Genomic DNA, 15,721 nt, shown 5'->3' on the forward strand with positions numbered 1-15,721 from the left:
ACTCTCAGAAAATGTCAGATGGATTAAGTCCATTTACTATTGCATTTCACCGCTATATCACCTTGCTTCCCATCAAGCCTAGACAGTATCTTTCTCTCCACTTTGTGGACAAGGAGAGAGCGGTTTCAAATTAAAGTATCTCACCCGAGTTTAAGTATGAAAGGGCATGATTCTAAGCTGGTCAGCTCCAAAGTCTTGGCAAACCCTGTCCAAAATCCAGCGTGACAACAACAGGTGTCAGAGTTGAGCGCAGGAGGAAGAAGCACTGCCAGATGTCCTCCCAGGTTGCCGCAAGATCATCCGGAGGGGGCAGGGCAGCGAGACACTATCAGCCCTCTGGTCGCTTCAGCTGACGTCAATGCAGCGACGCAGATGATCACGCGAGAGCCGGTGCCTCTCAGATCCCGGCGGCCGGTGCGGTGGGTAAGCTTTACGGCTTGTGGGTAATGGCTGCTTTCACGTGTGTTGGGGGAGATGCTGGGTTCGGTCTTTTGGAAGGTTCCGATGGACTAAAGCCTCTGCCGCAGTCCTCAGGCCTTCTGAGTGAGTCTCGCAGGAGGCTGCGTCCAGCGGGGGCCTGTGTGAGGGAACTGAAGTAGGGGGAGGCTTCAGGCTGGGTGTGCAGCTTCGTTCAGCCTCAGGGCCACCGCCTCGTCCGTGATGTGACAGTGGCGTCTGGGAGGTTGGTGGCGTGCAGAGGCTGAACTCATCTGTGTGATCTCTCCGGAGTTAGCTAGCCTCAGACCCTTTGCCGCTTCGTTCTGAAAGAAATAAATCTCTACTGTTTGCTCGTATGGTTTGGAAGAGCGAACGAAAGTGTTTTGGGAGCTACAGAGTGCATTGTTACTAAATGTCATTGCATAATGTAAATTAAGAAGCCAATGGAAGCTGCACAACGTTTCTAGATTATTTAACTGTCTTTTTAAAATAACTGATAGGAGCACCTGGGTGGCTCAGTGGGTTAAGCCTTTGCCTTTGGCTCAGGTCATGATCTCAGGGACCTGGGATCGAGCCCCGCATCGGGCTCTCTGCTCAGCAAGGAGCCTGCTTCCTCCTCTCTCTCTCTGCCTGCCTCTGCCTGCTTCTCTGCCTACTTGTGATCTCTGTATGTCAAATAAATAAAATAAAAAATCTTAAAAAAAATAAAGTAACTGATAAGCTAGGAAGAGAACCCTTGGAGCACGAGAATTTGTTGACACTTTTAAGACCTTTGGTAACTTAATAGCGTCTACTGTTGTAAATGAAGTAGCGAATATGCATTACATACAAAGTCTGCTTACCAGATTTGCTCCCCTCCATGAGGGGAGGTCTCAGAAATGTTTGGGAGTCGAATATATTTTTTTTTATTGGAGAGAATGTATTTGGTTGATTAAAAAAACCCTCACACAATAGATCTTGCCTTAAGTTTCTGTAGCAACCACCAGGGAACTGGCAGTTATAAGTATAAAAACATCTGAATTATATAGATATGTGTGGTGAGTGTTGCAATTGGCTATGAAAATATTTTTTAAAAGTTTTAAGCTTTATAATCTTTCCCCTTTGATGTTAAGTATTTTGGAGTATAATAATCAGAATGTCCTCATGTGAAAAATACTTAACTGCTGTAATTGTTTTTGCATTAAAAATGCATTTGGGGGGGGGATACATACAGTATAACATTTTATACATACAATATACATACAATATAACATTTTTGTGAAAATGCCTTATAATGTGAGCAATTTGTTACTGATAGCAGGAGAGAGTGATGGGAGATCTGCACTGACTGTACCTCCTGTAATAAATGTATTTGGCATAATTAATGCATGCTATGAACAGTCTTTATCCAATTTGAGGAAAAATTCAATCTTTTTATCTTGTACATTACAGCAGAGAATATAGAAATGCTTATTAAAAACTACACTACAGTTAGATTTTTACATTTTGTATTTAGATATCCTAGCATTTTCAAACCTTATGGGTCTTAATGGTGGTTGGTTCATTTTGCACTCATTAGGAATGTTCTGTTTTCTAATTCATACGAAATTTTTTTTAAAGATTTTATTTATTTGACAGAGAGAGCACAAGCCAGGGGAGGCAGAGGGAGAGGGAGAATCAGGCTCCCAGCTGAGCAGGGGGCCCCATGCGGGACTCAATTCCAGGATCCTGGGATCATGACCAAAGCTGAAGGCAGACGCTCAGCAGTCTGAGCCACCCAGGCGCCCCTAATTCATATAAATAAAATTATATAGATAAAAGTTTATTTTGAATCAATGAAATCAGTTCAAATATGTATAAGCAAATCAGAAAAAAACTAGGCTACTTCGTAAATCTTGCTTTTGAAATATGGAAAGGAGTTCACAGAAGAGAAGAAAATCACTTTTATCTCAAGGAAATACTAGCAGTTATTTCTTAACCGATGATCCCTAAAATTTTTTTTGATGAAATACTGTTTAAAATCTTTATATTTTTATTGATGTCCAGAGAATATTGATAGAATGCTTTGAGTTGTAATGCTGTAGTTTAAATGAATTTATTGGGAATTTAAATGTAGAGAATAAAGAGGTTATTCAGGATTTATAAAAGGGACTATTTGTGATCTCTGAAATATTATAATAAATAATATAGTTTCTATATAGTGGACTAAAATTGGGTGGATGTAGGTAGTTCTTTTCTTTTTTCTGTCAAGGGTTTATTGTGCTGTCACTTAAGTTCAGTTCCTAAAAGCACAGTTTATTCCCATTAGTCTTTTCAAAGACAGTGTGCAGGATTTTAACCACTTTGCCTTAATCTGGGATGATAACCAAAAAAAGAAAAAAGAAAAAAATAAGCATGTAGTACTTTGAGTTTTATTGGTTAATTTTTTTGTTTTTTCCTATTGTGGGCAGTGGAGAGAGACTACATTTTTACCTGTTTTTTTCTCCCCTGTGTATACCACTCCTCTCCCAAATTTTCTTCCAGCACTGACCCAGTGTTAGGTCAGTGGTATCAAATTAATTTTCAACCACCTTGTCTCACCACAGATCATTCCTGGGCTCCGAGATTAATTATGTTTTTGATATATTTATTTTTGTGAGGAATGATTTATATAGAAGTTTCCCTCTCCCTTTCTCATCCTACCAGGTTCCCTAAAATTCTCTGTTCCCATAATATTTCTGTATGTAGGTGGAGTTCTCTGCTACCAATGATGCTTAGAGAAACTTCAGTGAAATGACTCTTCAAGAACTGGTGCATCAGGCTGCCTCCATTTATTCAGATAAAATAGCTGTATGTTTTGATGAGTGTAACAGCCAGCCTCCAGTTTATTATACCTATGAAACTGTGGTTACTGTTGCTTCAGAATTATCAAATTTCCTGCAATTACACTGTGACTTTCAAGGAATCCGAGAAGTTGGTCTCTACTGCCATCCTGGGATAAATTTACCCTCTTGGATTTTAGGGTAATTGTTTTAATATTAAAATTTTAGTTTTCTAACCTAACTTATAATTATTTAATACACAGAATATGTTGTAACTTAATATTCTGTTTACTATTTTATTTTTATGTATTGCTTATTCGATTGTAAGCTGATGGAATTCATATTTACCCCCAAATTATTGTTTTTTAAAGAATTTATTTATTTATTTGACAGAGCACGTACGCACAAGCAAGGGAAACAGAGAGGGGGTCCCAGAACCCTGGGATCATGACCTGAGCTGAAGGCAGATGCTTAACCGAATGAGCCACCAAGGCACCCATACCCCAAGATTACTTTTAGTCATTAAAGTTAATATGAGTTTATTTAGGAGAAACCAGAAGTTTTCGCTAATAGAATACTTACATATCTCCAAAATATAAAGGCTTCTTTTGTCTGCTAAAAGAAAACAGTCATAAATTCTGTTATATCAAAGAAAACAAGTGTTTCAGAAATAATGTAACTGTTTTTTTCCCCCTGAGAGAAAGTTTTAGGTACTCAGGTATTTAGTAAGTGAATGAATGAATAAATGAGAGTTTTGGATGATGGTTCATAAAAACTGAGCTATGAACTGAGGAAGACACTGATTCAAATGATCATTTGCAAAATGTTCATTGAGTTCTAGAATATTATCCTTACATAGTGATTTCTGTACTAGGTTCTGCAGTAAATAAGAGCTGCTAAAAAATTAGAAAAGTTGATATTCATCCCATGGGATGTGTGTTAGTAGATTAATTGTATAAATGTAAAGCAAAAAATTAATTTTTAAAAAAAATTTACTTTCATCCAATCATTGACAAATTTTATTGATAATTTCCTACAAAAATCTATTGTCCCCAAAATAATACCTCTAAGTATATATACCTACATATACTTTTTAAAACTTTTATCTTGAAGTAATCTCTACATCAAAGTGGGGCTCAAACCCACAACCCCAAGATCAAGAATCATATGCTCTATTGACTGAGCCAGCCAGGTCCCCCTACCTCAAAGTACTTTTATTTAAAACAACTAACTGATTTTGGATCTTATTGCCACTTAAAAATCAATTTTAAAGTTGTTCCCCCCCGCCCAAGATTTCCTGGTTTTGGTGAAATGTCATTTGTAGTATAGATGGTATTAATCTGCATACTAGTACGTTACATGTGGATATTTACCTTACGTTATTATAGATAAGAAAGAAGACTCTGCTATTATTTGGTATTTTAGTAGTGATGTTAACCAAGTATATTGTACTTAATACATTAGCTTTAAAAAATCTTGGATTTCTGTATATTAAGTGATAAAAATTTAATAGTGGATATTCTCTCTTAAAGACAAAATAAAAATAACTATAACCAAATATGTGTCAACAAAAATATTGGGCATTTCTGATATAGTCAATAGTAAAGTACATAGAGAAATTGAAATACTTAAAGATGACTTTCAGCAGATCTTCTGTGCTGACTCTGAACTATCTCTTTAGAATTCTCCAAGTCCCTGCTGCTTATGCTCCCGTTGATCCAGATTCACCACCAGCATTATCAACTCATTTTATGAAAAAATGTAATCTAAGTTATATTCTTGTTGAAAAACAGCAAATTAATGTAAGTGTGTGTATTTAAATTGGGGTTTTTAAAAAAATGTGTTTATCTTTCAGTTGAAGACCTGATGTGTCTGTCCGAAAATCTTTCCATATCCAGCTTTTCTAGCTACAGTTTTTCAGTCTCAGCACTGTTGACATTTTGGGTTGGGTAATTGTTGTGAGGAGTGTCCTGTTATTACAGGTTGTTTTAGTAACATTCCTGGTTTCCACCCCCTGGATGCCAGTAGCACTGCTCCCCCTAGCCCCCATGAGTTGTGACAACCAAAATTGTCTTCAGAAATTACCAGATGTCTCCTGGAGGCACCTTTTATCCCCTACTTTCTCTTGAGAAACACTGCTCTATAGCATGAACGTATGTTCTAGATGTATACTAAGGTACTGCATTGTTTCAAATTTCCTTTCCCTTTCCAAAGTTGTTTCTATACTAGGAAAATTTTGTAAAACTTGCCACAGATTTAAAAGATAAATGTTTCAATTTACAGTAGTCAGCAACATTAAAGAATTATAACCAGGCTTAAATTTTGAAAAAGAGATGAGCACTTAAACAGACTTCTCTGGAAAATTAATTTTTTAATTTTTTAAATGACTGCCAGCCAGATACCTAGCCTAGGAAAACTGCTTTATGGGTAATATTTGGTGTTAGGTGTTCATCAAGATGCATCCCATGTTTTATTATTTATTTGTAAAATATTCTTTTTACCCAAGAGAAGTAGAACATTATAGAACATAATGTAGCTTGTTTTTACCCTTTTTCTATCTGAACCAATTTATATTTGAGGGAACTGAAGTGCATTCCACCTATGTATCTGTATGTGTGTACATCTCCATCTTATATAGAACAAAAAATATCAAGAGCTTGAGATGTATGGAGGACTTCCTAGACAATCACGGATATTAAAGTCTCTAGAAAGAGACAACTGAGGTATAATAGGCTACATATAATGGGTTAATAAATATTCTCTAAATCTATTCATGTCTAGACAAGAAATGGGTTATTTTTTTGATGTAAGCAAAACTAAAATGGGGATGTGACATTCATTTTTCTTAACCTTGGTGGAAGTTTTTTAAAATAGGGGGTTCGTGTGAGAATTGTCAGTATCAGGTATTCTTTCTAACTGCTTATAAGGAGTTGGGCACATAGAAAAATCCCCTAGAGGGGCATGTGGGTGGTGGCTCAGTGGGTTAAGCCTCTGCCTTCGGCTCAGGTCATGATCTCAGGGTCCTGTGATTGAGCCCCACATCGGGCTCTCTGCTCAGCAGGGAGCCTGCTTCCCTCTCTCTCTCTGCCGGCCTCTCTGCCGGCCTCTCTGCCTACTTGTGATCTCTGTCTGTCAAATAAATAAATAAAATCTTAAAAAACAAAAAAAAAGGAAAATCCCCTAGAAAGTACCTTGCTTAATATTCCATGACTTTATTTTTTTAAAAGATTTTATTTATTTATTTGACAGAGATCACAAGTAGGCAGAGGCAGGTAGAGAGAGGGGGAAGCTGGCTCCCTGCTGAGCAGAGAGCCCAATTTGGGCCTCTATCCCAGGACCCTGAGATCATGACCTGAGCTGAAGGCATAGGCTTTAACCCACTGAGCCAGGCAGGCGCCCGTGTTCCATCACTTTGATGTGAGTGTTCCTCCTTAACACATGAGCTGTCAAGAAGTATTTATTGAGGGCGCCTGGGTGGCTCAGTGGTTAAAGCTTCTGCCTTCGGCTCAGGTCATGATCTCGGGGTCCTGGGATCGAGTCCCGCATCGGGCTCTCTGCTCAGCAGGGAGCCTGCCTCCTCCTGTCTCTCTCTGCCTGCTTCTCTGCCTCCTTGTGATCTGTCTGTCAAATAAATACAAAAAAAAAAAAAATCTTTTAAAAAAATTTAAAAAAAAAGAAGTATTTATTGAGCATGTACAATATGCTCAGCCTCCACTAGAGCAGTGGTTCTCAGCTGGAGATTTGTCCCTCCCAGCAGACATTTGGCAATGTCTGGAGTTACTTTTTTTTTTTTTTTTTTTTTTTTTTTTATAATGCTGGCAGTAGGGACACCTGGGTGGCTCAGTTGGTTTGGTGTCTGCCTTTGGCTTGGGTCATGATCTCAGGGTCCTGAGATCGAGCCCCGAGTGGGGCTCCCTGCTCAGTGGGGAGCCTGTTTCTCCCTCTCCTTCTGCCATTCTCCCTGCTTGTGCTCTCTTGAGCTCTTTCAAATAAATACAATCTTGAAAAATGCTGGCAGTAGGGGTGCCACTGGCGTCTGGTGGTTAGAGGCCATAAGTACTGCTAAAAATCCTACAAAGCACAGTATGTATTGTCCCTTACAAGGATTTACCTGGTCCAAAATGTCAGTAGTGTTGAGATTGAGAAGCCCTACAAGTTGTTTGCGAGGGCATTAGTGTGCGAAAGAAGCCCGAGACCTGCTTCTTGCCTTCTAGCTGCTTACAAGGCACAGTTGACACTAGGACAGCACAAGTTTGAACTCTGCAGGTTCACTTACACTTTTTTAATAAACACAGTATAGTACAGTATCATACACATATTTTCTTATGTTTTTCTTTTTAGCATTGATAGATTTTAATATAGTCCTATTTAAATTCCACATTTGCCCCCAAAATATCCTTTTAGCTTTTTGTGGGGAGGGATTCAAAATCTGGTCAAAGATCATAGAATACATCCACTTCTCATACTTCCTTAATATCCTTTCATCTAGAACAGCTCCCCTGCCCTTTAAAAAAGTTTTTTTCATGACCTACACATCTTTTAGAAATCAGTTATTGAGGTTTAACATACATATAAAAATCACCAATTTTATGTGTATATTTTAATGAGTTTTGACAAATGTTCTGTCAAACAGGAAAGCAGGTCACACCACACCTGATCCTTAATATACTTAACAAACGAACAAAACACTATAGGCTCCTACGTTGTGACCTTTTTCTCTCATTTCTTATTTTTCTCTCATTTATCTCCTTTATAGTAATTTCTTTGATGTGAGAAGTTTCATTAAGCTGCTTTTTGTCAACCTAAAAAGGTGTATTCAAAGGAACCTCACTTTTAGCATGCAAAAATTGAATGTAGCATCTTTTTATCCAAATTCAGTAAATCTGTATTAATCTGTCTCCATCTACCAAATATCTGAGCCAGAAACTACGCAATTTTCTTACGCTCACTCCTTATCCAGAAAGTTATGCAATCCTTATTGACTCTAGCTCATAGGCTCTCTCTGTCCATGCTTGTTGCAACGGACTAGTTCAGGCCTATATATCATATGTCAGTTGTTGCAAAAGGTTCATTAGAAGACTCCTACGTATTGAAAGTCTTATTAGTCTGTCCTTGATGGAGTAAAGTCTAGCCTATGCAGTTGCCACCTTCAGCTGGATCTCATTGCTTATAGGTTATAGTGTAAAACCTTCAGTATTGAGTATACAGAGTTATTAAGGATAGCATCTCTTCTACCCACGTTCTCCCTCTCCCCCAATTCTTCAACTCACTGGAGTGGTTAACATTCTCCATAACACTAGCTTTCTTGGATCATGTACTCTGCATTAGCTATTTGCCTAATGAAGTACCCCTCTTTACTTGGACCAAAGCTACTTATAACCCAGACATTACATATGATGTAGCAATTTCAGACCTTCCAGAGTTAAATTCAGTCTCCTCTGTTCCCATTAACATTTCAACTCTATTCATTTTCACAGTTGCCCTACTGTTGTATGTTTTTATGTCTTTTTATTTTTAAATTTTTATTTATTTTTACTTTTTAAGATTTTTATTTATTTATTTATTTGACAGAGATCACAAGTAGGCAGAGAGGCAAGCAGAGAGAGAGGAGGAAGCAGGCTCCCCACCAAGCAGAGAGCCCGATGTGGGACCTGATCCCAGGACACTGGGATCATGACCCGAGCCGAAGGCAGAGGCTTAACCCACTGAGCCACCAGGAGCCCATATGTCTTTTTATTTTGAAGGTGACCTTGAAAGTAAGGAAAGCACTATATTCTTACAGGTTTCTATTTTTTTTTAATCCCTAGTTATATAGAAGTACTCAAAACCATGTTGAAGGAAAGGAGTAAATTAATACTTTGTATTACTTCTATGTAAAAAAGAATGTTTTTTAACATATTAATATTATGAACTTTGTTTCCCATGTAACAGAAATTCAAATCTTCCTACGAAACATTATTGAATTATGATACACTTAAAGAACATAATGACCTCGTACTCTTCAGGCTTCACTGGAAAAATGTTGAAGTGAACTTGATTCTAAAGGACAGAAAACAGAAATATGAAAAAGAAAAAATGACAAACAGCACAAATTCTGGGAACAGCAATGAAGAAAAGTCAGAAGAGCACATGGATGTGAGGTTAAAGCATTGCTTGGCCTATGTTCTCCATACATCCGGCACTACGGGGATACCTAAGATTGTCAGAGTCCCTCATGCATGTATAGTGCCAAATATCCAACATTTTCGGTGAGTTCTGTTCTTCAAATCCTTCTTGGAGAAAAAACATTTTTTTAAAGATTTCTTATTTATTTGACAGGCAGAGAGAGAGAGAGAGAGAGAGATCAAAAGTAGACAGAGAGGCAGGTAGAGAGAGAGGGAGAGGCAGGCTCCCTGCTGAGCAGAGAGCCCGATTTGGAGCTCGATCCCAGGACCCTGGGATCATGACCTGAGCCGAAGGCAGAGTCTTTAACCCCTGAGCCACCCAGGCACCCCAGAAAAAACATTTTTTAAAAGATTTTCATGTATTTCCTTGACAGAGAGCGGGAGAGCACAAGCAGGGGCAGTAGGAAAGGGAGAAGCAGGCTTCCCCCCGAGCAAAGAGCCTGAATGTGGGGTTCTCACTTCCAGGACTGTTGGATCATGACCCAAGCTGAAGGCAGACACTTAACCAACTGAGCCACCCAGGCATCCCAAAAACATTTTTTTAAGTAAACTCTCCCCCTGATGTGGGACTTGAACTCATCACCCCAAGATCAAGAGTTGCATGTTCTACCAACTGAGCCAGTTGGTGGCACCCCAAAGGAAAAATTTGATTTTTATTTATTTATTTAAAAGAATTCAAGAGAGAGCAAGCGAGCACAAGCGGCAGGGAGGAGTAGAGGGAGAGGGAGAAGCAGATTCCCCGGTGAGCAGGGAGCCCAACACTGGCCTGGATCCCAGGACTCTGGGATCATGACCTGAGCTGAAGGCTGACGTTTAAGTGACTTGAGCCACCCAGGTGCCCCCTCAAGGGAGAATTTTAATCTCTGTTCATTATAACTATTTTTATTTTCTTATTTATTTATTTTTAAAGGTTTTATTTATTTATTTGACAGAGAGGGATCACAAGTAGGCAGAGAGGCAGGCAGAGGGGAGAGGGAAGCTGAGCTGAGAGCCCAAGTCGGGGCTCGATCCCAGGACCCTGAGATCATGACCTGAGCTGAAGGCAGAGGCTTCACCCACCAAGCCACCCAGGCACCCCTATAACTATTCTTTTAAAGATAGATTCATTTATTTGAGAGAGCATGCACGGGAGTGGGTAGGAGGAGCAGAGAGAGAGGGAGAGAGACTCTCAAGCTGACTCCCGCTGAGTGCGGAGCGTGATGTGGGGCTCAGTCTCATGACCTGAGATCATGACCTGAGTCAAAATTGAGAGTCAGACACTTTAACCAACTGAGCCACTGAGATGTTCCTGTTTTTTTAGAACTCTTGTTCCTAAATTGATAGTCATAAGTAATTGGGTCTCTTGTTTTGGCTATATCTGAACTTTAGTTCTTTGCAGGTTAGGACTTCACCTCTCTGATCCAGACCTGGAGCCAAACAGGGAGCAAACAAATGATGGTTGAAGCTTTGCTTCTAAGTTATTAATAAGAAGGAAGTGTATTCCTGGCAGAAGTGTGGGAGAAAGGAGGGGTTTGGCTTGCTAGCGTGTACCAGGGCAGAACTGAGGAAGGAGTGGGAGGGCAGGAGCCATGTGACCTGAGGGGCAGGAGCCCGTTATGCCCAGTTGAAGAATCTTGCACTTAAATCCAGTAGATGTGAAAAGATTTGGATTTCGTTAAGCTCATTCTTACAGCATTGTAGAATTTGGTTTGCTCATCAGGAAATGAAAAATCTCTATAAAAGTCAATTCTCAGTTTAAGAAGAAAGAAGGAAATAGAGGAAGGGAACTAAGGGAGAGTAGTCTTAGGAAATCAAAAGAGGAAATAAATAGTGATACAGAAACTTTGTGACTACAAATATTTGTGATATACAAATATATATTTTTATGTCATTTTAAGTTTTATATAATTAAAAACTTCCTAACAACCTCATTTTAAAAATACAAAGAAATTAGAGGGGTGCCCGGGTGGCTCAGTCAGTTAAGCATTCGACTTTTTTTTTTTCCTTTTCAAAGATTTTATTTATTTATTTGAGAGAGAATGAGAGCAAGAGAGAGGACATAAAAGGGGAGAGGGTCAGAGGGAGAAGCAGACTCCCTGCTGACCAGGCAGCCCGACACAGGACTCTGTCTCAGGACCCTGAGATCATGACCTGAGCTGAAGGCAGTTGCTTAACCAACTTAGCCACCCAGGCGCCCCAACCATCTGACTCTTGATTTTAGCTCAGGTCATGATCTCAGGGTTGTGAGATTGAGCCCCGTGTCAGGCTCTGTGCGGGCTGTAGAGCCAGCTTTGCTTAAGATTCTTTTTCTCCCTCTGCTTCTCTCTCTCTCCCCCCCTAAAAAAAAGGTAGAAAGAAATAAGAAAATTCAACAATATCTTATTTAATTCAGAATATCTAAAATACCAATATGTAATCGATATGAAAATTAGTTATTTTATACTCTTTATGCTTATCTTAAATCTAGCCAGTATTTTACACTTACCCATGTCAATAAGGATTAGCTGCATTTTCAGTGCTCAGTAGCTTCTTATGCCTACCATATTGGGCAGTGCAGATCTAGAAGAAGGGAATGGTGATATGAGGCAGAGAGGAGTCTTGTAATTGATAATGTGGTCTTTAGTGACTTGATTTCCGAGTGCCCAAGACTGAAGACAGATTGTATTAGGCTGGGATAAGGGAATGAGAAACAGGAAAATGGAGATAATAAAGTATTCATTTCTCGGAGCTAGTTTGAATGGGAAAGAAAGAATTCTGGGAGGGTATAGGTTTATCTTTGAGAGGAGAGACTGGGACACTTGGGTGGCTCAGTCAGTTGAGTGTTTCACTCTTGATTTCCCCTCAGGTCGTGATCTGAGGGTCATGAGGTTGAGCCCCATATTGGGCTCTCCACTCGGTATGGAGTCCGCTTGAGATTTTTTTTCCTTCTCCCTCTGTCCCTTCCCTCACACACAGGTGCACTCTCTCTCTCTCTAAAATAAATAAAATCTTTTAAAAAGGGGCGGTGCATCTGGGTGGCTCAGTTGGTTAAGCGGCTGCCTTCGATCAGGTTATGATCCCAGCATTCTGGGATAGAGCCTTACATCAGGCTCCCTGCTCAGTGGGGAACCTGCTTCTCCCTCTCCTTTTGCTTGTTATTCTGCCTTGCTTGTGTTTGCGCACGCTCTTTCTCTGTCAAATAAATAAATAAATAAGGTGGGGGACATTAATAGGCTGGTGGTTGAGAATTGGTAGGGAGAATTGTTTTTGAAAAATCAAGAAAATAGTATTGTGCAGGAGTAAGCTACTTTAAGATGGAAGGGCGAGAATGTTAGAGGAAGCTGTTGGATAGTAACTTCCTAGGCAAAGTCACATGTTGAAGAGTATGAGAGGTGAGGCGGAGTGGAGACGCAGGGAGCTTGAGGGGAGTGGAGCAGATTTGGAATCTACTGTAGGTGTGAGAGACAATGGGCCAGCAGAGGCAGGAATTGTGTGTAAAGTGGGAACAAGTATGTGCCCAGTGATGGATAAGGGACTGATTTAAAGTATAGAAATTTCTTGATTGTTATTTGTGCTTGAATTTAATGAAATCTATTCACCTGTTAAAAATCCTTTTCTGATTTACTTTCAGGGCCAGAAAAGTCACTTGCAGAGGGGAGTTATAGTAGGTTCACTCGGTTTCCTTCCTGGGAATAAAACTCACTCCGAAGAAGGAATTTATGGCAATCTCATTTCCCAGAAGTTTTTATGATTAGTCATATAAAGGAAGCTCTAAGAGGTTCTCTTTCCACATCTGTTAAATCCAAAATGTCTTCAGTTCAAAGTAATCTTCCTCTCAACTCTGGGGTTCCAAGTGGGTCCCCACAATACCATACTTGAAGATATTTTAAAGCTAAGATAATCCTTTATTTATTTATTTTTAAGATTTTATTTTATTTATTTTTAAGATTTTATTTTATTTATTTGACAGATCACAAGTAGGCAGGGAGGTAGGCAGAGAGAGAGGGGAAACAGGCTCCCTGGTGAGCAGAGAGCCCTATGTGGGGCTTGATCCCAGGACCCTGACATCATAACCTGAGCTGAAGGCAGAAGCTTAACCCACTGAGCAACCCAGGTGCCCCTAATCCTTGCTTTTTAGGTAGAGTAGGTTTAGTGTGTTCAAAATGAAGCAAGGCCATAGGCTTGTCACTAACTATCTAATACTCCGTAATATCCTAACTACATGTATTGTGCTCTTTGTTCAGCTCCTGAGAGAAAAGGCCAAAAGTGGGAAAAGTGAGTCAGAGGTCTCTGTTAGGCATCATTAAATACGAAGGATAGAGTAAGTCAAGTTTCTACCAGAAAAGCAGAACCAGGAGATTATATCAAGGACTTACTATAAGGAATTGGCTTATGTTTGTGGGAGCTAATCAAGACTGAAGTCCGTAGTGTAAATAGAAAGGAATGATCAGGGGGCACCTGGGTGGCTCAGTGGGTTAAAGCCTCTGCCTTCGGCTCAGGTCATGATCCCAGGGTCCTGGGATCGAGCCCCACATCGGGCTCTCTGCCCACCAGGGAGCCTGCTTCCTCCTCTCTCTTTCTCTGTCTACTTGTGATCTCTGTCTGTCAAATAAATAAATAAAATCTTTAAAAAAATTAAAAAAAAGAATGTTTTAAAAAAAGAAAGGAATGATCAGGAGCAAACTGGAACCCCATAGGCATGTGCTTGTTCATAGGCAAGTCAGGAAGGATCTAGGGGAAAGGGAGAATAATTGCAGATCCAGATGCTGTGTCTTTTTTTCAGAGAAGGCCTAACACTCTTTAAAAGGCCTTCCAGTTGAGTAAATTGAGTTAACCCAGGATAATCTCCCTTTTGATTAAAGTCAGCTGAGTAGGGACTTTGTCTACAAAATCCCTTCTCGGCAGGACCTAGTTTAGGGTTTGATGGAGTAACAGAGTGGTGTGTGTTCTGCTGAATGGCAGCTGCCTCCCTTCTGTCCTCCAGCTCTTGAGAGAGAAGGTCCCTTGTTTTTTACCCTAACAAAACATACTAGAAAGGAAATTCTGGGGAGTGTGGTTTAATCCAGCCACACTTAACACATCAGAAACCCATCACAGATGATAAAATGTCATGTCAAGAAGTGGATATTGCTTTAAATGGCTTTTAATTCTTACATTCGTAAAGACGAGTTCTGGAATTAATAGCACCATTTTGGTTAATCTAAGAGTAAAAGAGTAAAAATCTGGCCAACATCCAGAAACTTCATGGTCATAATTTCTTAGGATATATGATTACCAAATGTTAGACATTTTTCATAACTGCATTCTGTTTTGCCTTAGGGTACTTTTTGAGGTCACACAGGAAGATGTTTTGTTTCTTGCTTCACCTCTGACCTTTGATCCTTCTGTTGTGGAAATATTTGTTGCTCTATCAAGTGGTGCCTGTCTGCTTATTGTACCAACTTCTGTCAAAGTGCTTCCATCAAAATTAGCTGCTGTTCTTTTTTCCCATCACAGAGTAACTATCTTGCAGGTACGTTTCGGGGGGCAAATAAAATGCTTTGGCTTTTATTTAACATTTTTAAAGTCTTAGAGAATATTTTATATTCCTGTAGTTTTTTACAGTAGGTTAATGATAATCTGTTAGATTATTATGGGTTGTCTCCTGATGATATAACCTAATTTGCTTGAGAATGAAAACAATCAGTTAATTCTATTTAGAAAATTATTTTACTATCCATTTGGTACAATAATAGCTAGAGGAAGTTGACCTTCACTCAAATCTTTTGAGATACACTGCTTCTCCTATCTTAAACTTTAGCTTTTAGTGAAAAACACAAAGTTAAATTATAATTAGTTAGGAATTTAGATTTTCTCACTTTTTATATCAGTATATTTTACAGTAACTTATGGAAATAAATTTTAAAAATGTTTATCTGAAAGTATGTGACTGGTATACAAGCCTTAAGATATTACATTGCAAGTGGTTAAAGATAAGATAGTACACTGCAAGTGATTAAAGATACTAAAGAGAATGAACAAAATTTTATGCAAATCATGATAAACTAAAAATAGCAGATTTATATCTAGTGTAAGAGACTCGAGGATGTTAAATTTCTGCCATAAAGGCAAAATTTGATACTGATTTGTTTCCAGGCAGTTTTTCATCCTTAAAAATATATATATATTATAGGGGCGCCTGGGTGGCTCAGTGGGTTAAAGCCTCTGCCTTCGGCTCAGGTCATGATCCCAGGGTCCTGGGATCGAGCCCCGCCCCGCATTGGGCTCTCTGCTCAGTGGCGAGCCTGCTTCCCCTTCTCTCTCTGTCTGCCTCTCTGCCTACTTGTGATTTCTCTGTCAAATAAATAAATAAAAATCTTAAAAAAAATATAAATCTTTAAA

At 39.3% G+C, this 15,721-nt stretch overlaps 1 protein-coding gene across 1 annotated transcript in view; it reads left to right on the forward strand.

Annotated features, from left to right (window-relative positions):
* Window positions 1-422: 422 nt before the first annotated feature.
* The window catches only part of LOC111149107 (aminoadipate-semialdehyde dehydrogenase), a 38,117-nt gene continuing 22,818 nt past the window's right edge, over window positions 423-15,721 (forward strand). The window contains exons 1-6 of the mRNA XM_022506030.1: window positions 423-443; window positions 1,415-1,475; window positions 3,145-3,419; window positions 4,900-5,020; window positions 9,150-9,466; window positions 14,660-14,852. Of these exons, the coding sequence (XP_022361738.1) occupies window positions 3,190-3,419; window positions 4,900-5,020; window positions 9,150-9,466; window positions 14,660-14,852 (861 nt within the window). The 5' untranslated portion in view covers window positions 423-443; window positions 1,415-1,475; window positions 3,145-3,189. The remainder of the gene's footprint in view (window positions 444-1,414; window positions 1,476-3,144; window positions 3,420-4,899; window positions 5,021-9,149; window positions 9,467-14,659; window positions 14,853-15,721) is intronic.

Source organism: Enhydra lutris, unplaced genomic scaffold, assembly GCF_002288905.1.
Source record: "Enhydra lutris kenyoni isolate GAN:26980312 unplaced genomic scaffold, ASM228890v2 scaffoldscaffold21, whole genome shotgun sequence".
Taxonomy (NCBI): Eukaryota; Metazoa; Chordata; class Mammalia; order Carnivora; family Mustelidae; genus Enhydra; species Enhydra lutris.